The 19901-nt window shown below is 64.3% G+C and overlaps 6 protein-coding genes and 1 pseudogene across 14 annotated transcripts in view; 1 reads left to right on the top strand and 6 right to left on the bottom strand.

Annotated features, from left to right (window-relative positions):
- The window catches only part of LOC148054913 (ubiquitin-associated protein 2-like), a 103136-nt gene that overhangs the window by 45241 nt on the left and 37994 nt on the right, over nt 1–19901 (top strand). The window lies entirely within an intron of this gene.
- LOC104017293 (interferon) lies at nt 2324–3108 on the bottom strand. The gene has a single exon (XM_009470306.2). The coding sequence runs from the start codon at nt 2904–2906 to the stop codon at nt 2328–2330; it is 579 nt and encodes a 192-aa protein (XP_009468581.2). The 5' UTR covers nt 2907–3108; the 3' UTR covers nt 2324–2327.
- LOC148054916 (interferon-like) lies at nt 5209–5940 on the bottom strand. The gene has a single exon (XM_087763707.1). The coding sequence runs from the start codon at nt 5840–5842 to the stop codon at nt 5264–5266; it is 579 nt and encodes a 192-aa protein (XP_087619833.1). The 5' UTR covers nt 5843–5940; the 3' UTR covers nt 5209–5263.
- LOC148054917 (interferon-like) lies at nt 8148–9036 on the bottom strand. Its single transcript, XM_087763704.1, has one exon. It carries the CDS (start codon nt 8782–8784, stop codon nt 8206–8208), a length of 579 nt encoding a protein of 192 aa, XP_087619830.1. The 5' UTR covers nt 8785–9036; the 3' UTR covers nt 8148–8205.
- Nucleotides 11090–11807, bottom strand: LOC148054918 (interferon-like; annotated as a pseudogene).
- On the bottom strand, nt 14028–14914 carry LOC148054919 (interferon-like). Its single transcript, XM_087763706.1, has one exon. It carries the CDS (start codon nt 14663–14665, stop codon nt 14087–14089), a length of 579 nt encoding a protein of 192 aa, XP_087619832.1. The 5' UTR covers nt 14666–14914; the 3' UTR covers nt 14028–14086.
- LOC148054920 (interferon-like) lies at nt 16970–19734 on the bottom strand. Its single transcript, XM_087763700.1, has one exon. It carries the CDS (start codon nt 17604–17606, stop codon nt 17028–17030), a length of 579 nt encoding a protein of 192 aa, XP_087619826.1. The 5' UTR covers nt 17607–19734; the 3' UTR covers nt 16970–17027.

A 19901-nucleotide genomic window follows, 5' to 3' on the forward strand; every position in this document is an offset into this window, starting at 1 on the left:
CTTCTTCCCGGGCTCAACTTCACTCCCTATTTCTCTACCTCCTCCCCCCGAGCAGCACAGGGGGACGGGAATGGGGGTTGGGGTCAGTTCATCCCCCGCTGTCTCTGCCGCTCCCTCCTCCTCAGGGGAGGACTCCTCACACTCTGCCCCTGTTCCAGCGCGGGGTCCCTCCCACGGCAGAGAGTCCTCCACGAACTGCTCCAGCGTGAGCCCTTCCCAGGGCTGCAGTTCCTCACCAACTGCTCCAGCGTGGGTCCCTTCCACGGGGCGCAGTCCTTCAGGAGCAGACTGCTCCAGCGTGGGTCCCCCGCGGGGTCACCAGTCCTGACAGCAAACCTGCTCCAGCCTGCGCTCCTCTCTCCATGGGGCCACAGGTCCTGCCAGGAGCCTCATGGTCACAGCCTCCTTTGGCCATCCCCCTGCTCCAGCATGGGGTCCTCCAGGGGCTGCAGGTGGATCTCTGCTCCAGCGTGGACCTCCATGGGCTGCAGGGGGACAGCCTGCCTCACCGTGGGCTTCCCCAGGGGCTGCAGGGGAATCTCTGCTCCGGCGCCTGGAGCACCTCCTCCTCCTCATTCTGCACTGGACTTGGTGTCTGCAGAGTTGTGCCTCTCACTCCTCTCTTTGACTGCAGTAGTACAGTCCCTGTCCGTCCGTCGTCCCCCTCCCCCCATTCTTAAATATGTTACTGCAGAGATGCTACCACCATCGCTGATGGGCTTGGCCTTGGCCAGTGGTGGTTCTGTCTTGGAGCCGTCTGGCATTGTCTCTGTTGGACACAGGGGAAGCTTCTAGCAGCTTCTCACAGAAGCCACCCCCATAGCCCTCCCCACTATGAAAACCTTGCCGCACAAACCCAATACATATGGTTACACTGACAGAAGGCAAAATATTTTCTAGAAGAGCTGCTCAACATTTATCAGTCTGCATTCCATGTGTTCACTCAACATTTTTGTCACTCTCTGGGCAGAAGTGCTATTTTCCATGTACATGTACCACATGCCCATGCAGGGGCTGGAGCAGAGCATGCCTATTAGTGGGGAGGTTTAGTTCTGAGAGGGCAGGAGATAATAATTGCTCATATTATTTACATGTAGTGACAGCAAATGGAGAGAAAAAATCACAGGGTAATGCTATGTGAATAAACAGATGGGAGCCATGGTGTTGTCAGGCAAGGTTGTGTTGGTGGGTGGTGTGCTTGGGGTGCTGGCACGTGCAGGATGATTTGGCGCAGGTAGGTGCCGTCGCCGCAGGAGGCGGGCTGATGTTGGAGGTCCGTGGCTGGACCTTGTCCGTGCTGCCCTCGAACGGCTGGTGCTGCAAGGTGTTTTGCAGCAGCGCAACGAGAGAGTCGTGGTGGAAAATGCCTGAAGCGGGAAGAGTGGCGGACGTCAGGCTAACGCAAGGGATGTCTGCCGTGCCTGTCCTTGGTGGAATCATCCGACGGCTTGGTTTGGGAGGGACGTTTAAGGGTGATCTGGTCGAACCCGCCTGCAGGGAGCAGGGACATCCAGACAAGTGGATGGGGTTGCCGAGAGCCCCGTGGAACCTGACGTTGCCCGTTTCCCGGGATGGGGCATGTGCCACCTCTGTGGGCAACCTGTTCCACGCAGCGTTTCACCAGCCCGATGGCAAGGCAAAGGCTGTCCTCCTTGTATCTGGCCTGGATCTACCCTCTTGCCGTTTAAAACCATTGCCGCTTGTCCTGTCACTAGGGGCGCCGTGAAAAGGTGTGTGTGGCCCTCCTGCGGAGCCGCTGCAGCAGGTCCGTGTGGTCGTTGTCCCGAGGACTGCAGAGCTGCTGCTGAGTGGGTGTAAAGCGGGGCGGCAGGCGGAAAAGGCTGAGGAGGCCAGGGCGGGAGAGCTGGTTCTGATGCCGATGGCTGCCCCCTGGCAGAGGCTTTGCAAAGAGGTTGAGGAAAGGGCCTCCGTGGGGAGGTGCCAAGGAGCAGAGTGGGCGCGGGATGTGCAGAGCCCTGTTTGGAGCAGGGCTTGGAGGAGGTGTGGAGTGGCGGTGGCTTCCCCCCAGCCCAAAGGCTCGTTGCGGTGCTTGTGAGACAAGAGGCGCTGCCAGGCTTTTTGCAAGAGGTCTTTATTTGGTGTCGAATAAATAGGTGAATAAATAGATAAAACCCATTGTGAAAATAAATAGAGTAGGGGTTATAAATAGAGGAGCAGTCCGTGGGGTCCGAGGGCGCAGGGCCGTGGTGTCAGCGGGTCTCGGCCCGGGGGAGGGGAGGCGGGAGGCCAGAGGTGGGGATGGGGCGGTGGTCCAGAAGTGGTGGTGGGGGTGCGCGGGGCCGTGCGGGTTGGTGGGGGTCGTTGTGCTAATCGCGCATGGTGCGGGTGAGGTTGCGGAGGTGTTGGAAGCAGGTGCAAGCTTCGAGGCGGACGTGGTCCCAGGCGCAGGCGCTGTGGTTGTGGGTGCGGAGGAGGTTGTGGAAGCGGCTGAAGTATTCGTCGATGTCGAGCCGGAGGCGGCGGGCCCCTTGTCCCTGGAGGAGCGTCCCGTTGGCTGGCACGCATCGCTCGAGGTCTTGTAGGTAGCGGTGAATGGTGTTGAGGAGGTCACGGTGTGCCTGGGTGTCCCAGTGTTGGAGGGCGCTGGTGCTGCTGAGGATGGCGAAGAGGTGGTCGAGGATGCGCTGGACGGTGGCGGCGGCTTGCTGTGGGTGGCTGGTGTGGAGGAGGGCGTCGGGGAAGGGGAAGGGCGCGGGCTGGTGGTGGCAGGTCTGTGTGGAGCTGGGAGCCATGGCCCGGAGGAACTGGAGGCTGCGCCAGAGGAAGGTGGCGTCGTGGGTGCGCGGGTGGTGGCAGGGGAGGGCGGTGGCGAGAGCCGTGAGGAGGAGCAGGAGCGGCGGGGCGGCGTGCGGCAGGCGGGGCCGTGGGGTTGCGGGCGCAGGCATGGTGGGGCTGTGGGTGGCGCGTGGGTGGCGCTGGTGAGGAGGCTGGTGAGGCTTGGTGGTGGTGCGGGTGGGCGCTGTGCTCGGGGTGGTGGCGGGCGGGCGGCTTTATGTGGTGCGGCGTCTTTGGCTTGGTGGCTTTCTGCTCGCATGCTCGCAGCGAGTTTCCGTCTGTGGTTTTCGGTTTTGGCTGGTGCCTGTGGTGGTCTTGGGGAAGCGCGTTGTTGGGGTGTCCGTGCGCGGGGAGGGCGGTGGCGGCGGTGTGTGGGGGGGAGGTTGTGTGCGGTGGTTGGGTGGGGGATGCGAAAGCGCTGGGGCAGAGCCCTTGCGGGCAGCTGCGGCGGGGAGGTGTGTTTGGGTTTCCCTGGTGGCTGCAGGGCGAGCTGCGGTGCCTCCTTCCTGCAGCTGAAGTTTCCCTTCCTTGCCCCAGCGTCTTTTCCGCCTGTAATGCCCTGGCGCTGGTTGTGGCCTGTTTTCCTTTCCCTTGTGGCTCGCCTTTGCTTTCGCCTTGGCCGGTCTTTTCTTTTCGTGTCGGGCAGGGCTGTGAAGCGATGTCACTTGGCGGAGCCTGGGGAGCCCCCTGGTGGAGCGAGGGCCTGGGGGCGGCGGCGGTGGCGGCTTGCGAAGAGGCGGCTCTGGGTGTAGGCACGTGAGCATGGGCCGTGTTCCTGGATGGAGCTGCCCCAGCTCCTGTGTTTGAAGGTGCGGAGGGTGGGGAAGAAAGGCCGGAGGCAAGGGTTGAGGCAAAGGGAAGAGAGAGTTCTGGTGCTGCTCCTGCTGGCGCGTGGGGTCCCTGGCTGTGGTGCCACGTGCGCGCGCGCGCCTGTAGGAGGGGCCGGGTCGTGTTTGGTCGTCGTCCTTGCGGGCGGTGGCTGGAGAGGAAAGAAGAGAACGTCCCCCGTAAGCGAAGGGTCTTGCGTTTGGGCTGGGCTGAGCCCCGCGCCCCTCGGGGAGGGGTGTCCAAGAGTCCTGTGGAGGTGGAGCCGAGGCAGGTGCTGGAGGTGTAGAGCTGTAGCGGGAGGAGGAGGCGGAGGCTGGAGTCGCTGAGTGAGGTTTTGAGGTGCCTTGCAAGAAGAGCAAGGCTGACGTTGTGGTTGCGCGAGAGGCGCGGCCAGGTGTTTTGGGAAAGGTTTTGGAGCCGTGGCAAGGGGTGCGTGGTGGCGGTGTCAGGGCGGTGGCGGGCTGGGAGCCATGGTGTTGTCAGGCAAGGTTGTGTTGGTGGGTGGTGTGCTTGGGGTGCTGGCACGTGCAGGATGATTTGGCGCAGGTAGGTGCCGTCGCCGCAGGAGGCGGGCTGATGTTGGAGGTCCGTGGCTGGACCTTGTCCGTGCTGCCCTCGAACGGCTGGTGCTGCAAGGTGTTTTGCAGCAGCGCAACGAGAGAGTCGTGGTGGAAAATGCCTGAAGCGGGAAGAGTGGCGGACGTCAGGCTAACGCAAGGGATGTCTGCCGTGCCTGTCCTTGGTGGAATCATCCGACGGCTTGGTTTGGGAGGGACGTTTAAGGGTGATCTGGTCGAACCCGCCTGCAGGGAGCAGGGACATCCAGACAAGTGGATGGGGTTGCCGAGAGCCCCGTGGAACCTGACGTTGCCCGTTTCCCGGGATGGGGCATGTGCCACCTCTGTGGGCAACCTGTTCCACGCAGCGTTTCACCAGCCCGATGGCAAGGCAAAGGCTGTCCTCCTTGTATCTGGCCTGGATCTACCCTCTTGCCGTTTAAAACCATTGCCGCTTGTCCTGTCGCTAGGGGCGCCGTGAAAAGGTGCGTGTGGCCCTCCTGCGGAGCCGCTGCAGCAGGTCCGTGTGGTCGTTGTCCCGAGGACTGCAGAGCTGCTGCTGAGTGGGTGTAAAGCGGGGCGGCAGGCGGAAAAGGCTGAGGAGGCCAGGGCGGGAGAGCTGGTTCTGATGCCGATGGCTGCCCCCTGGCAGAGGCTTTGCAAAGAGGTTGAGGAAAGGGCCTCCGTGGGGAGGTGCCAAGGAGCAGAGTGGGCGCGGGATGTGCAGAGCCCTGTTTGGAGCAGGGCTTGGAGGAGGTGTGGAGTGGCGGTGGCTTCCCCCCAGCCCAAAGGCTCGTTGCGGTGCTTGTGAGACAAGAGGCGCTGCCAGGCTTTTTGCAAGAGGTCTTTATTTGGTGTCGAATAAATAGGTGAATAAATAGATAAAACCCATTGTGAAAATAAATAGAGTAGGGGTTATAAATAGAGGAGCAGTCCGTGGGGTCCGAGGGCGCAGGGCCGTGGTGTCAGCGGGTCTCGGCCCGGGGGAGGGGAGGCGGGAGGCCAGAGGTGGGGATGGGGCGGTGGTCCAGAAGTGGTGGTGGGGGTGCGCGGGGCCGTGCGGGTTGGTGGGGGTCGTCGTGCTAATCGCGCATGGTGCGGGTGAGGTTGCGGAGGTGTTGGAAGCAGGTGCAAGCTTCGAGGCGGACGTGGTCCCAGGCGCAGGCGCTGTGGTTGTGGGTGCGGAGGAGGTTGTGGAAGCGGCTGAAGTATTCGTCGATGTCGAGCCGGAGGCGGCGGGCCCCTTGTCCCTGGAGGAGCGTCCCGTTGGCTGGCACGCATCGCTCGAGGTCTTGTAGGTAGCGGTGAATGGTGTTGAGGAGGTCACGGTGTGCCTGGGTGTCCCAGTGTTGGAGGGCGCTGGTGCTGCTGAGGATGGCGAAGAGGTGGTCGAGGATGCGCTGGACGGTGGCGGCGGCTTGCTGTGGGTGGCTGGTGTGGAGGAGGGCGTCGGGGAAGGGGAAGGGCGCGGGCTGGTGGTGGCAGGTCTGTGTGGAGCTGGGAGCCATGGCCCGGAGGAACTGGAGGCTGCGCCAGAGGAAGGTGGCGTCGTGGGTGCGCGGGTGGTGGCAGGGGAGGGCGGTGGCGAGAGCCGTGAGGAGGAGCAGGAGCGGCGGGGCGGCGTGCGGCAGGCGGGGCCGTGGGGTTGCGGGCGCAGGCATGGTGGGGCTGTGGGTGGCGCGTGGGTGGCGCTGGTGAGGAGGCTGGTGAGGCTTGGTGGTGGTGCGGGTGGGCGCTGTGCTCGGGGTGGTGGCGGGCGGGCGGCTTTATGTGGTGCGGCGTCTTTGGCTTGGTGGCTTTCTGCTCGCATGCTCGCAGCGAGTTTCCGTCTGTGGTTTTCGGTTTTGGCTGGTGCCTGTGGTGGTCTTGGGGAAGTGCGTTGTTGGGGTGTCCGTGCGCGGGGAGGGCGGTGGCGGCGGTGTGTGGGGGGGAGGTTGTGTGCGGTGGTTGGGTGGGGGATGCGAAAGCGCTGGGGCAGAGCCCTTGCGGGCAGCTGCGGCGGGGAGGTGTGTTTGGGTTTCCCTGGTGGCTGCAGGGCGAGCTGCGGTGCCTCCTTCCTGCAGCTGAAGTTTCCCTTCCTTGCCCCAGCGTCTTTTCCGCCTGTAATGCCCTGGCGCTGGTTGTGGCCTGTTTTCCTTTCCCTTGTGGCTCGCCTTTGCTTTCGCCTTGGCCGGTCTTTTCTTTTCGTGTCGGGCAGGGCTGTGAAGCGATGTCACTTGGCGGAGCCTGGGGAGCCCCCTGGTGGAGCGAGGGCCTGGGGGCGGCGGCGGTGGCGGCTTGCGAAGAGGCGGCTCTGGGTGTAGGCACGTGAGCATGGGCCGTGTTCCTGGATGGAGCTGCCCCAGCTCCTGTGTTTGAAGGTGCGGAGGGTGGGGAAGAAAGGCCGGAGGCAAGGGTTGAGGCAAAGGGAAGAGAGAGTTCTGGTGCTGCTCCTGCTGGCGCGTGGGGTCCCTGGCTGTGGTGCCACGTGCGCGCGCGCGCGCGCGCCTGTAGGAGGGGCCGGGTCGTGTTTGGTCGTCGTCCTTGCGGGCGGTGGCTGGAGAGGAAAGAAGAGAACGTCCCCCGTAAGCGAAGGGTCTTGCGTTTGGGCTGGGCTGAGCCCCGCGCCCCTCGGGGAGGGGTGTCCAAGAGTCCTGTGGAGGTGGAGCCGAGGCAGGTGCTGGAGGTGTAGAGCTGTAGCGGGAGGAGGAGGCGGAGGCTGGAGTCGCTGAGTGAGGTTTTGAGGTGCCTTGCAAGAAGAGCAAGGCTGACGTTGTGGTTGCGCGAGAGGCGCGGCCAGGTGTTTTGGGAAAGGTTTTGGAGCCGTGGCAAGGGGTGCGTGGTGGCGGTGTCAGGGCGGTGGCGGGCTGGGAGCCATGGTGTTGTCAGGCAAGGTTGTGTTGGTGGGTGGTGTGCTTGGGGTGCTGGCACGTGCAGGATGATTTGGCGCAGGTAGGTGCCGTCGCCGCAGGAGGCGGGCTGATGTTGGAGGTCCGTGGCTGGACCTTGTCCGTGCTGCCCTCGAACGGCTGGTGCTGCAAGGTGTTTTGCAGCAGCGCAACGAGAGAGTCGTGGTGGAAAATGCCTGAAGCGGGAAGAGTGGCGGACGTCAGGCTAACGCAAGGGATGTCTGCCGTGCCTGTCCTTGGTGGAATCATCCGACGGCTTGGTTTGGGAGGGACGTTTAAGGGTGATCTGGTCGAACCCGCCTGCAGGGAGCAGGGACATCCAGACAAGTGGATGGGGTTGCCGAGAGCCCCGTGGAACCTGACGTTGCCCGTTTCCCGGGATGGGGCATGTGCCACCTCTGTGGGCAACCTGTTCCACGCAGCGTTTCACCAGCCCGATGGCAAGGCAAAGGCTGTCCTCCTTGTATCTGGCCTGGATCTACCCTCTTGCCGTTTAAAACCATTGCCGCTTGTCCTGTCGCTAGGGGCGCCGTGAAAAGGTGCGTGTGGCCCTCCTGCGGAGCCGCTGCAGCAGGTCCGTGTGGTCGTTGTCCCGAGGACTGCAGAGCTGCTGCTGAGTGGGTGTAAAGCGGGGCGGCAGGCGGAAAAGGCTGAGGAGGCCAGGGCGGGAGAGCTGGTTCTGATGCCGATGGCTGCCCCCTGGCAGAGGCTTTGCAAAGAGGTTGAGGAAAGGGCCTCCGTGGGGAGGTGCCAAGGAGCAGAGTGGGCGCGGGATGTGCAGAGCCCTGTTTGGAGCAGGGCTTGGAGGAGGTGTGGAGTGGCGGTGGCTTCCCCCCAGCCCAAAGGCTCGTTGCGGTGCTTGTGAGACAAGAGGCGCTGCCAGGCTTTTTGCAAGAGGTCTTTATTTGGTGTCGAATAAATAGGTGAATAAATAGATAAAACCCATTGTGAAAATAAATAGAGTAGGGGTTATAAATAGAGGAGCAGTCCGTGGGGTCCGAGGGCGCAGGGCCGTGGTGTCAGCGGGTCTCGGCCCGGGGGAGGGGAGGCGGGAGGCCAGAGGTGGGGATGGGGCGGTGGTCCAGAAGTGGTGGTGGGGGTGCGCGGGGCCGTGCGGGTTGGTGGGGGTCGTCGTGCTAATCGCGCATGGTGCGGGTGAGGTTGCGGAGGTGTTGGAAGCAGGTGCAAGCTTCGAGGCGGACGTGGTCCCAGGCGCAGGCGCTGTGGTTGTGGGTGCGGAGGAGGTTGTGGAAGCGGCTGAAGTATTCGTCGATGTCGAGCCGGAGGCGGCGGGCCCCTTGTCCCTGGAGGAGCGTCCCGTTGGCTGGCACGCATCGCTCGAGGTCTTGTAGGTAGCGGTGAATGGTGTTGAGGAGGTCACGGTGTGCCTGGGTGTCCCAGTGTTGGAGGGCGCTGGTGCTGCTGAGGATGGCGAAGAGGTGGTCGAGGATGCGCTGGACGGTGGCGGCGGCTTGCTGTGGGTGGCTGGTGTGGAGGAGGGCGTCGGGGAAGGGGAAGGGCGCGGGCTGGTGGTGGCAGGTCTGTGTGGAGCTGGGAGCCATGGCCCGGAGGAACTGGAGGCTGCGCCAGAGGAAGGTGGCGTCGTGGGTGCGCGGGTGGTGGCAGGGGAGGGCGGTGGCGAGAGCCGTGAGGAGGAGCAGGAGCGGCGGGGCGGCGTGCGGCAGGCGGGGCCGTGGGGTTGCGGGCGCAGGCATGGTGGGGCTGTGGGTGGCGCGTGGGTGGCGCTGGTGAGGAGGCTGGTGAGGCTTGGTGGTGGTGCGGGTGGGCGCTGTGCTCGGGGTGGTGGCGGGCGGGCGGCTTTATGTGGTGCGGCGTCTTTGGCTTGGTGGCTTTCTGCTCGCATGCTCGCAGCGAGTTTCCGTCTGTGGTTTTCGGTTTTGGCTGGTGCCTGTGGTGGTCTTGGGGAAGTGCGTTGTTGGGGTGTCCGTGCGCGGGGAGGGCGGTGGCGGCGGTGTGTGGTGGGGAGGTTGTGTGCGGTGGTTGGGTGGGGGATGCGAAAGCGCTGGGGCAGAGCCCTTGCGGGCAGCTGCGGCGGGGAGGTGTGTTTGGGTTTCCCTGGTGGCTGCAGGGCGAGCTGCGGTGCCTCCTTCCTGCAGCTGAAGTTTCCCTTCCTTGCCCCAGCGTCTTTTCCGCCTGTAATGCCCTGGCGCTGGTTGTGGCCTGTTTTCCTTTCCCTTGTGGCTCGCCTTTGCTTTCGCCTTGGCCGGTCTTTTCTTTTCGTGTCGGGCAGGGCTGTGAAGCGATGTCACTTGGCGGAGCCTGGGGAGCCCCCTGGTGGAGCGAGGGCCTGGGGGCGGCGGCGGTGGCGGCTTGCGAAGAGGCGGCTCTGGGTGTAGGCACGTGAGCATGGGCCGTGTTCCTGGATGGAGCTGCCCCAGCTCCTGTGTTTGAAGGTGCGGAGGGTGGGGAAGAAAGGCCGGAGGCAAGGGTTGAGGCAAAGGGAAGAGAGAGTTCTGGTGCTGCTCCTGCTGGCGCGTGGGGTCCCTGGCTGTGGTGCCACGTGCGCGCGCGCGCGCGCCTGTAGGAGGGGCCGGGTCGTGTTTGGTCGTCGTCCTTGCGGGCGGTGGCTGGAGAGGAAAGAAGAGAACGTCCCCCGTAAGCGAAGGGTCTTGCGTTTGGGCTGGGCTGAGCCCCGCGCCCCTCGGGGAGGGGTGTCCAAGAGTCCTGTGGAGGTGGAGCCGAGGCAGGTGCTGGAGGTGTAGAGCTGTAGCGGGAGGAGGAGGCGGAGGCTGGAGTCGCTGAGTGAGGTTTTGAGGTGCCTTGCAAGAAGAGCAAGGCTGACGTTGTGGTTGCGCGAGAGGCGCGGCCAGGTGTTTTGGGAAAGGTTTTGGAGCCGTGGCAAGGGGTGCGTGGTGGCGGTGTCAGGGCGGTGGCGGGCTGGGAGCCATGGTGTTGTCAGGCAAGGTTGTGTTGGTGGGTGGTGTGCTTGGGGTGCTGGCACGTGCAGGATGATTTGGCGCAGGTAGGTGCCGTCGCCGCAGGAGGCGGGCTGATGTTGGAGGTCCGTGGCTGGACCTTGTCCGTGCTGCCCTCGAACGGCTGGTGCTGCAAGGTGTTTTGCAGCAGCGCAACGAGAGAGTCGTGGTGGAAAATGCCTGAAGCGGGAAGAGTGGCGGACGTCAGGCTAACGCAAGGGATGTCTGCCGTGCCTGTCCTTGGTGGAATCATCCGACGGCTTGGTTTGGGAGGGACGTTTAAGGGTGATCTGGTCGAACCCGCCTGCAGGGAGCAGGGACATCCAGACAAGTGGATGGGGTTGCCGAGAGCCCCGTGGAACCTGACGTTGCCCGTTTCCCGGGATGGGGCATGTGCCACCTCTGTGGGCAACCTGTTCCACGCAGCGTTTCACCAGCCCGATGGCAAGGCAAAGGCTGTCCTCCTTGTATCTGGCCTGGATCTACCCTCTTGCCGTTTAAAACCATTGCCGCTTGTCCTGTCGCTAGGGGCGCCGTGAAAAGGTGCGTGTGGCCCTCCTGCGGAGCCGCTGCAGCAGGTCCGTGTGGTCGTTGTCCCGAGGACTGCAGAGCTGCTGCTGAGTGGGTGTAAAGCGGGGCGGCAGGCGGAAAAGGCTGAGGAGGCCAGGGCGGGAGAGCTGGTTCTGATGCCGATGGCTGCCCCCTGGCAGAGGCTTTGCAAAGAGGTTGAGGAAAGGGCCTCCGTGGGGAGGTGCCAAGGAGCAGAGTGGGCGCGGGATGTGCAGAGCCCTGTTTGGAGCAGGGCTTGGAGGAGGTGTGGAGTGGCGGTGGCTTCTCCCCAGCCCAAAGGCTCGTTGCGGTGCTTGTGAGACAAGAGGCGCTGCCAGGCTTTTTGCAAGAGGTCTTTATTTGGTGTCGAATAAATAGGTGAATAAATAGATAAAACCCATTGTGAAAATAAATAGAGTAGGGGTTATAAATAGAGGAGCAGTCCGTGGGGTCCGAGGGCGCAGGGCCGTGGTGTCAGCGGGTCTCGGCCCGGGGGAGGGGAGGCGGGAGGCCAGAGGTGGGGATGGGGCGGTGGTCCAGAAGTGGTGGTGGGGGTGCGCGGGGCCGTGCGGGTTGGTGGGGGTCGTCGTGCTAATCGCGCATGGTGCGGGTGAGGTTGCGGAGGTGTTGGAAGCAGGTGCAAGCTTCGAGGCGGACGTGGTCCCAGGCGCAGGCGCTGTGGTTGTGGGTGCGGAGGAGGTTGTGGAAGCGGCTGAAGTATTCGTCGATGTCGAGCCGGAGGCGGCGGGCCCCTTGTCCCTGGAGGAGCGTCCCGTTGGCTGGCACGCATCGCTCGAGGTCTTGTAGGTAGCGGTGAATGGTGTTGAGGAGGTCACGGTGTGCCTGGGTGTCCCAGTGTTGGAGGGCGCTGGTGCTGCTGAGGATGGCGAAGAGGTGGTCGAGGATGCGCTGGACGGTGGCGGCGGCTTGCTGTGGGTGGCTGGTGTGGAGGAGGGCGTCGGGGAAGGGGAAGGGCGCGGGCTGGTGGTGGCAGGTCTGTGTGGAGCTGGGAGCCATGGCCCGGAGGAACTGGAGGCTGCGCCAGAGGAAGGTGGCGTCGTGGGTGCGCGGGTGGTGGCAGGGGAGGGCGGTGGCGAGAGCCGTGAGGGAGGAGCAGGAGCGGCGGGGCGGCGTGCGGCAGGCGGGGCCGTGGGGTTGCGGGCGCAGGCATGGTGGGGCTGTGGGTGGCGCGTGGGTGGCGCTGGTGAGGAGGCTGGTGAGGCTTGGTGGTGGTGCGGGTGGGCGCTGTGCTCGGGGTGGTGGCGGGCGGGCGGCTTTATGTGGTGCGGCGTCTTTGGCTTGGTGGCTTTCTGCTCGCATGCTCGCAGCGAGTTTCCGTCTGTGGTTTTCGGTTTTGGCTGGTGCCTGTGGTGGTCTTGGGGAAGTGCGTTGTTGGGGTGTCCGTGCGCGGGGAGGGCGGTGGCGGCGGTGTGTGGGGGAGGTTGTGTGCGGTGGTTGGGTGGGGGATGCGAAAGCGCTGGGGCAGAGCCCTTGCGGGCAGCTGCGGCGGGGAGGTGTGTTTGGGTTTCCCTGGTGGCTGCAGGGCGAGCTGCGGTGCCTCCTTCCTGCAGCTGAAGTTTCCCTTCCTTGCCCCAGCGTCTTTTCCGCCTGTAATGCCCTGGCGCTGGTTGTGGCCTGTTTTCCTTTCCCTTGTGGCTCGCCTTTGCTTTCGCCTTGGCCGGTCTTTTCTTTTCGTGTCGGGCAGGGCTGTGAAGCGATGTCACTTGGCGGAGCCTGGGGAGCCCCCTGGTGGAGCGAGGGCCTGGGGGCGGCGGCGGTGGCGGCTTGCGAAGAGGCGGCTCTGGGTGTAGGCACGTGAGCATGGGCCGTGTTCCTGGATGGAGCTGCCCCAGCTCCTGTGTTTGAAGGTGCGGAGGGTGGGGAAGAAAGGCCGGAGGCAAGGGTTGAGGCAAAGGGAAGAGAGAGTTCTGGTGCTGCTCCTGCTGGCGCGTGGGGTCCCTGGCTGTGGTGCCACGTGCGCGCGCGCGCGCGCGCCTGTAGGAGGGGCCGGGTCGTGTTTGGTCGTCGTCCTTGCGGGCGGTGGCTGGAGAGGAAAGAAGAGAACGTCCCCCGTAAGCGAAGGGTCTTGCGTTTGGGCTGGGCTGAGCCCCGCGCCCCTCGGGGAGGGGTGTCCAAGAGTCCTGTGGAGGTGGAGCCGAGGCAGGTGCTGGAGGTGTAGAGCTGTAGCGGGAGGAGGAGGCGGAGGCTGGAGTCGCTGAGTGAGGTTTTGAGGTGCCTTGCAAGAAGAGCAAGGCTGACGTTGTGGTTGCGCGAGAGGCGCGGCCAGGTGTTTTGGGAAAGGTTTTGGAGCCGTGGCAAGGGGTGCGTGGTGGCGGTGTCAGGGCGGTGGCGGGCTGGGAGCCATGGTGTTGTCAGGCAAGGTTGTGTTGGTGGGTGGTGTGCTTGGGGTGCTGGCACGTGCAGGATGATTTGGCGCAGGTAGGTGCCGTCGCCGCAGGAGGCGGGCTGATGTTGGAGGTCCGTGGCTGGACCTTGTCCGTGCTGCCCTCGAACGGCTGGTGCTGCAAGGTGTTTTGCAGCAGCGCAACGAGAGAGTCGTGGTGGAAAATGCCTGAAGCGGGAAGAGTGGCGGACGTCAGGCTAACGCAAGGGATGTCTGCCGTGCCTGTCCTTGGTGGAATCATCCGACGGCTTGGTTTGGGAGGGACGTTTAAGGGTGATCTGGTCGAACCCGCCTGCAGGGAGCAGGGACATCCAGACAAGTGGATGGGGTTGCCGAGAGCCCCGTGGAACCTGACGTTGCCCGTTTCCCGGGATGGGGCATGTGCCACCTCTGTGGGCAACCTGTTCCACGCAGCGTTTCACCAGCCCGATGGCAAGGCAAAGGCTGTCCTCCTTGTATCTGGCCTGGATCTACCCTCTTGCCGTTTAAAACCATTGCCGCTTGTCCTGTCGCTAGGGGCGCCGTGAAAAGGTGCGTGTGGCCCTCCTGCGGAGCCGCTGCAGCAGGTCCGTGTGGTCGTTGTCCCGAGGACTGCAGAGCTGCTGCTGAGTGGGTGTAAAGCGGGGCGGCAGGCGGAAAAGGCTGAGGAGGCCAGGGCGGGAGAGCTGGTTCTGATGCCGATGGCTGCCCCCTGGCAGAGGCTTTGCAAAGAGGTTGAGGAAAGGGCCTCCGTGGGGAGGTGCCAAGGAGCAGAGTGGGCGCGGGATGTGCAGAGCCCTGTTTGGAGCAGGGCTTGGAGGAGGTGTGGAGTGGCGGTGGCTTCTCCCCAGCCCAAAGGCTCGTTGCGGTGCTTGTGAGACAAGAGGCGCTGCCAGGCTTTTTGCAAGAGGTCTTTATTTGGTGTCGAATAAATAGGTGAATAAATAGATAAAACCCATTGTGAAAATAAATAGAGTAGGGGTTATAAATAGAGGAGCAGTCCGTGGGGTCCGAGGGCGCAGGGCCGTGGTGTCAGCGGGTCTCGGCCCGGGGGAGGGGAGGCGGGAGGCCAGAGGTGGGGATGGGGCGGTGGTCCAGAAGTGGTGGTGGGGGTGCGCGGGGCCGTGCGGGTTGGTGGGGGTCGTCGTGCTAATCGCGCATGGTGCGGGTGAGGTTGCGGAGGTGTTGGAAGCAGGTGCAAGCTTCGAGGCGGACGTGGTCCCAGGCGCAGGCGCTGTGGTTGTGGGTGCGGAGGAGGTTGTGGAAGCGGCTGAAGTATTCGTCGATGTCGAGCCGGAGGCGGCGGGCCCCTTGTCCCTGGAGGAGCGTCCCGTTGGCTGGCACGCATCGCTCGAGGTCTTGTAGGTAGCGGTGAATGGTGTTGAGGAGGTCACGGTGTGCCTGGGTGTCCCAGTGTTGGAGGGCGCTGGTGCTGCTGAGGATGGCGAAGAGGTGGTCGAGGATGCGCTGGACGGTGGCGGCGGCTTGCTGTGGGTGGCTGGTGTGGAGGAGGGCGTCGGGGAAGGGGAAGGGCGCGGGCTGGTGGTGGCAGGTCTGTGTGGAGCTGGGAGCCATGGCCCGGAGGAACTGGAGGCTGCGCCAGAGGAAGGTGGCGTCGTGGGTGCGCGGGTGGTGGCAGGGGAGGGCGGTGGCGAGAGCCGTGAGGAGGAGCAGGAGCGGCGGGGCGGCGTGCGGCAGGCGGGGCCGTGGGGTTGCGGGCGCAGGCATGGTGGGGCTGTGGGTGGCGCGTGGGTGGCGCTGGTGAGGAGGCTGGTGAGGCTTGGTGGTGGTGCGGGTGGGCGCTGTGCTCGGGGTGGTGGCGGGCGGGCGGCTTTATGTGGTGCGGCGTCTTTGGCTTGGTGGCTTTCTGCTCGCATGCTCGCAGCGAGTTTCCGTCTGTGGTTTTCGGTTTTGGCTGGTGCCTGTGGTGGTCTTGGGGAAGTGCGTTGTTGGGGTGTCCGTGCGCGGGGAGGGCGGTGGCGGCGGTGTGTGGGGGGAGGTTGTGTGCGGTGGTTGGGTGGGGGATGCGAAAGCGCTGGGGCAGAGCCCTTGCGGGCAGCTGCGGCGGGGAGGTGTGTTTGGGTTTCCCTGGTGGCTGCAGGGCGAGCTGCGGTGCCTCCTTCCTGCAGCTGAAGTTTCCCTTCCTTGCCCCAGCGTCTTTTCCGCCTGTAATGCCCTGGCGCTGGTTGTGGCCTGTTTTCCTTTCCCTTGTGGCTCGCCTTTGCTTTCGCCTTGGCCGGTCTTTTCTTTTCGTGTCGGGCAGGGCTGTGAAGCGATGTCACTTGGCGGAGCCTGGGGAGCCCCCTGGTGGAGCGAGGGCCTGGGGGCGGCGGCGGTGGCGGCTTGCGAAGAGGCGGCTCTGGGTGTAGGCACGTGAGCATGGGCCGTGTTCCTGGATGGAGCTGCCCCAGCTCCTGTGTTTGAAGGTGCGGAGGGTGGGGAAGAAAGGCCGGAGGCAAGGGTTGAGGCAAAGGGAAGAGAGAGTTCTGGTGCTGCTCCTGCTGGCGCGTGGGGTCCCTGGCTGTGGTGCCACGTGCGCGCGCGCGCGCGCGCCTGTAGGAGGGGCCGGGTCGTGTTTGGTCGTCGTCCTTGCGGGCGGTGGCTGGAGAGGAAAGAAGAGAACGTCCCCCGTAAGCGAAGGGTCTTGCGTTTGGGCTGGGCTGAGCCCCGCGCCCCTCGGGGAGGGGTGTCCAAGAGTCCTGTGGAGGTGGAGCCGAGGCAGGTGCTGGAGGTGTAGAGCTGTAGCGGGAGGAGGAGGCGGAGGCTGGAGTCGCTGAGTGAGGTTTTGAGGTGCCTTGCAAGAAGAGCAAGGCTGACGTTGTGGTTGCGCGAGAGGCGCGGCCAGGTGTTTTGGGAAAGGTTTTGGAGCCGTGGCAAGGGGTGCGTGGTGGCGGTGTCAGGGCGGTGGCGGGCTGGGAGCCATGGTGTTGTCAGGCAAGGTTGTGTTGGTGGGTGGTGTGCTTGGGGTGCTGGCACGTGCAGGATGATTTGGCGCAGGTAGGTGCCGTCGCCGCAGGAGGCGGGCTGATGTTGGAGGTCCGTGGCTGGACCTTGTCCGTGCTGCCCTCGAACGGCTGGTGCTGCAAGGTGTTTTGCAGCAGCGCAACGAGAGAGTCGTGGTGGAAAATGCCTGAAGCGGGAAGAGTGGCGGACGTCAGGCTAACGCAAGGGATGTCTGCCGTGCCTGTCCTTGGTGGAATCATCCGACGGCTTGGTTTGGGAGGGACGTTTAAGGGTGATCTGGTCGAACCCGCCTGCAGGGAGCAGGGACATCCAGACAAGTGGATGGGGTTGCCGAGAGCCCCGTGGAACCTGACGTTGCCCGTTTCCCGGGATGGGGCATGTGCCACCTCTGTGGGCAACCTGTTCCACGCAGCGTTTCACCAGCCCGATGGCAAGGCAAAGGCTGTCCTCCTTGTATCTGGCCTGGATCTACCCTCTTGCCGTTTAAAACCATTGCCGCTTGTCCTGTCGCTAGGGGCGCCGTGAAAAGGTGCGTGTGGCCCTCCTGCGGAGCCGCTGCAGCAGGTCCGTGTGGTCGTTGTCCCGAGGACTGCAGAGCTGCTGCTGAGTGGGTGTAAAGCGGGGCGGCAGGCGGAAAAGGCTGAGGAGGCCAGGGCGGGAGAGCTGGTTCTGATGCCGATGGCTGCCCCCTGGCAGAGGCTTTGCAAAGAGGTTGAGGAAAGGGCCTCCGTGGGGAGGTGCCAAGGAGCAGAGTGGGCGCGGGATGTGCAGAGCCCTGTTTGGAGCAGGGCTTGGAGGAGGTGTGGAGTGGCGGTGGCTTCCCCCCAGCCCAAAGGCTCGTTGCGGTGCTTGTGAGACAAGAGGCGCTGCCAGGCTTTTTGCAAGAGGTCTTTATTTGGTGTCGAATAAATAGGTGAATAAATAGATAAAACCCATTGTGAAAATAAATAGAGTAGGGGTTATAAATAGAGGAGCAGTCCGTGGGGTCCGAGGGCGCAGGGCCGTGGTGTCAGCGGGTCTCGGCCCGGGGGAGGGGAGGCGGGAGGCCAGAGGTGGGGATGGGGCGGTGGTCCAGAAGTGGTGGTGGGGGTGCGCGGGGCCGTGCGGGTTGGTGGGGGTCGTCGTGCTAATCGCGCATGGTGCGGGTGAGGTTGCGGAGGTGTTGGAAGCAGGTGCAAGCTTCGAGGCGGACGTGGTCCCAGGCGCAGGCGCTGTGGTTGTGGGTGCGGAGGAGGTTGTGGAAGCGGCTGAAGTATTCGTCGATGTCGAGCCGGAGGCGGCGGGCCCCTTGTCCCTGGAGGAGCGTCCCGTTGGCTGGCACGCATCGCTCGAGGTCTTGTAGGTAGCGGTGAATGGTGTTGAGGAGGTCACGGTGTGCCTGGGTGTCCCAGTGTTGGAGGGCGCTGGTGCTGCTGAGGATGGCGAAGAGGTGGTCGAGGATGCGCTGGACGGTGGCGGCGGCTTGCTGTGGGTGGCTGGTGTGGAGGAGGGCGTCGGGGAAGGGGAAGGGCGCGGGCTGGTGGTGGCAGGTCTGTGTGGAGCTGGGAGCCATGGCCCGGAGGAACTGGAGGCTGCGCCAGAGGAAGGTGGCGTCGTGGGTGCGCGGGTGGTGGCAGGGGAGGGCGGTGGCGAGAGCCGTGAGGAGGAGCAGGAGCGGCGGGGCGGCGTGCGGCAGGCGGGGCCGTGGGGTTGCGGGCGCAGGCATGGTGGGGCTGTGGGTGGCGCGTGGGTGGCGCTGGTGAGGAGGCTGGTGAGGCTTGGTGGTGGTGCGGGTGGGCGCTGTGCTCGGGGTGGTGGCGGGCGGGCGGCTTTATGTGGTGCGGCGTCTTTGGCTTGGTGGCTTTCTGCTCGCATGCTCGCAGCGAGTTTCCGTCTGTGGTTTTCGGTTTTGGCTGGTGCCTGTGGTGGTCTTGGGGAAGTGCGTTGTTGGGGTGTCCGTGCGCGGGGAGGGCGGTGGCGGCGGTGTGTGGGGGGGAGGTTGTGTGCGGTGGTTGGGTGGGGGATGCGAAAGCGCTGGGGCAGAGCCCTTGCGGGCAGCTGCGGCGGGGAGGTGTGTTTGGGTTTCCCTGGTGGCTGCAGGGCGAGCTGCGGTGCCTCCTTCCTGCAGCTGAAGTTTCCCTTCCTTGCCCCAGCGTCTTTTCCGCCTGTAATGCCCTGGCGCTGGTTGTGGCCTGTTTTCCTTTCCCTTGTGGCTCGCCTTTGCTTTCGCCTTGGCCGGTCTTTTCTTTTCGTGTCGGGCAGGGCTGTGAAGCGATGTCACTTGGCGGAGCCTGGGGAGCCCCCTGGTGGAGCGAGGGCCTGGGGGCGGCGGCGGTGGCGGCTTGCGAAGAGGCGGCTCTGGGTGTAGGCACGTGAGCATGGGCCGTGTTCCTGGATGGAGCTGCCCCAGCTCCTGTGTTTGAAGGTGCGGAGGGTGGGGAAGAAAGGCCGGAGGCAAGGGTTGAGGCAAAGGGAAGAGAGAGTTCTGGTGCTGCTCCTGCTGGCGCGTGGGGTCCCTGGCTGTGGTGCCACGTGCGCGCGCGCGCGCGCGCCTGTAGGAGGGGCCGGGTCGTGTTTGGTCGTCGTCCTTGCGGGCGGTGGCTGGAGAGGAAAGAAGAGAACGTCCCCCGTAAGCGAAGGGTCTTGCGTTTGGGCTGGGCTGAGCCCCGCGCCCCTCGGGGAGGGGTGTCCAAGAGTCCTGTGGAGGTGGAGCCGAGGCAGGTGCTGGAGGTGTAGAGCTGTAGCGGGAGGAGGAGGCGGAGGCTGGAGTCGCTGAGTGAGGTTTTGAGGTGCCTTGCAAGAAGAGCAAGGCTGACGTTGTGGTTGCGCGAGAGGCGCGGCCAGGTGTTTTGGGAAAGGTTTTGGAGCCGTGGCAAGGGGTGCGTGGTGGCGGTGTCAGGGCGGTGGCGGGCTGGGAGCCATGGTGTTGTCAGGCAAGGTTGTGTTGGTGGGTGGTGTGCTTGGGGTGCTGGCACGTGCAGGATGATTTGGCGCAGGTAGGTGCCGTCGCCGCAGGAGGCGGGCTGATGTTGGAGGTCCGTGGCTGGACCTTGTCCGTGCTGCCCTCGAACGGCTGGTGCTGCAAGGTGTTTTGCAGCAGCGCAACGAGAGAGTCGTGGTGGAAAATGCCTGAAGCGGGAAGAGTGGCGGACGTCAGGCTAACGCAAGGGATGTCTGCCGTGCCTGTCCTTGGTGGAATCATCCGACGGCTTGGTTTGGGAGGGACGTTTAAGGGTGATCTGGTCGAACCCGCCTGCAGGGAGCAGGGACATCCAGACAAGTGGATGGGGTTGCCGAGAGCCCCGTGGAACCTGACGTTGCCCGTTTCCCGGGATGGGGCATGTGCCACCTCTGTGGGCAACCTGTTCCACGCAGCGTTTCACCAGCCCGATGGCAAGGCAAAGGCTGTCCTCCTTGTATCTGGCCTGGATCTACCCTCTTGCCGTTTAAAACCATTGCCGCTTGTCCTGTCGCTAGGGGCGCCGTGAAAAGGTGCGTGTGGCCCTCCTGCGGAGCCGCTGCAGCAGGTCCGTGTGGTCGTTGTCCCGAGGACTGCAGAGCTGCTGCTGAGTGGGTGTAAAGCGGGGCGGCAGGCGGAAAAGGCTGAGGAGGCCAGGGCGGGAGAGCTGGTTCTGATGCCGATGGCTGCCCCCTGGCAGAGGCTTTGCAAAGAGGTTGAGGAAAGGGCCTCCGTGGGGAGGTGCCAAGGAGCAGAGTGGGCGCGGGATGTGCAGAGCCCTGTTTGGAGCAGGGCTTGGAGGAGGCGTGGAGTGGCGGTGGCTTCCCCCCAGCCCAAAGGCTCGTTGCGGTGCTTGTGAGACAAGAGGCGCTGCCAGGCTTTTTGCAAGAGGTCTTTATTTGGTGTCGAATAAATAGGTGAATAAATAGATAAAACCCATTGTGAAAATAAATAGAGTAGGGGTTATAAATAGAGGAGCAGTCCGTGGGGTCCGAGGGCGCAGGGCCGTGGTGTCAGCGGGTCTCGGCCCGGGGGAGGGGAGGCGGGAGGCCAGAGGTGGGG

Source organism: Nipponia nippon, unplaced genomic scaffold, assembly GCF_047370975.1.
Source record: "Nipponia nippon isolate SJK-2023a ecotype South Korea unplaced genomic scaffold, ASM4737097v1 scaffold_29, whole genome shotgun sequence".
NCBI lineage: Eukaryota > Metazoa > Chordata > Aves > Pelecaniformes > Threskiornithidae > Nipponia > Nipponia nippon.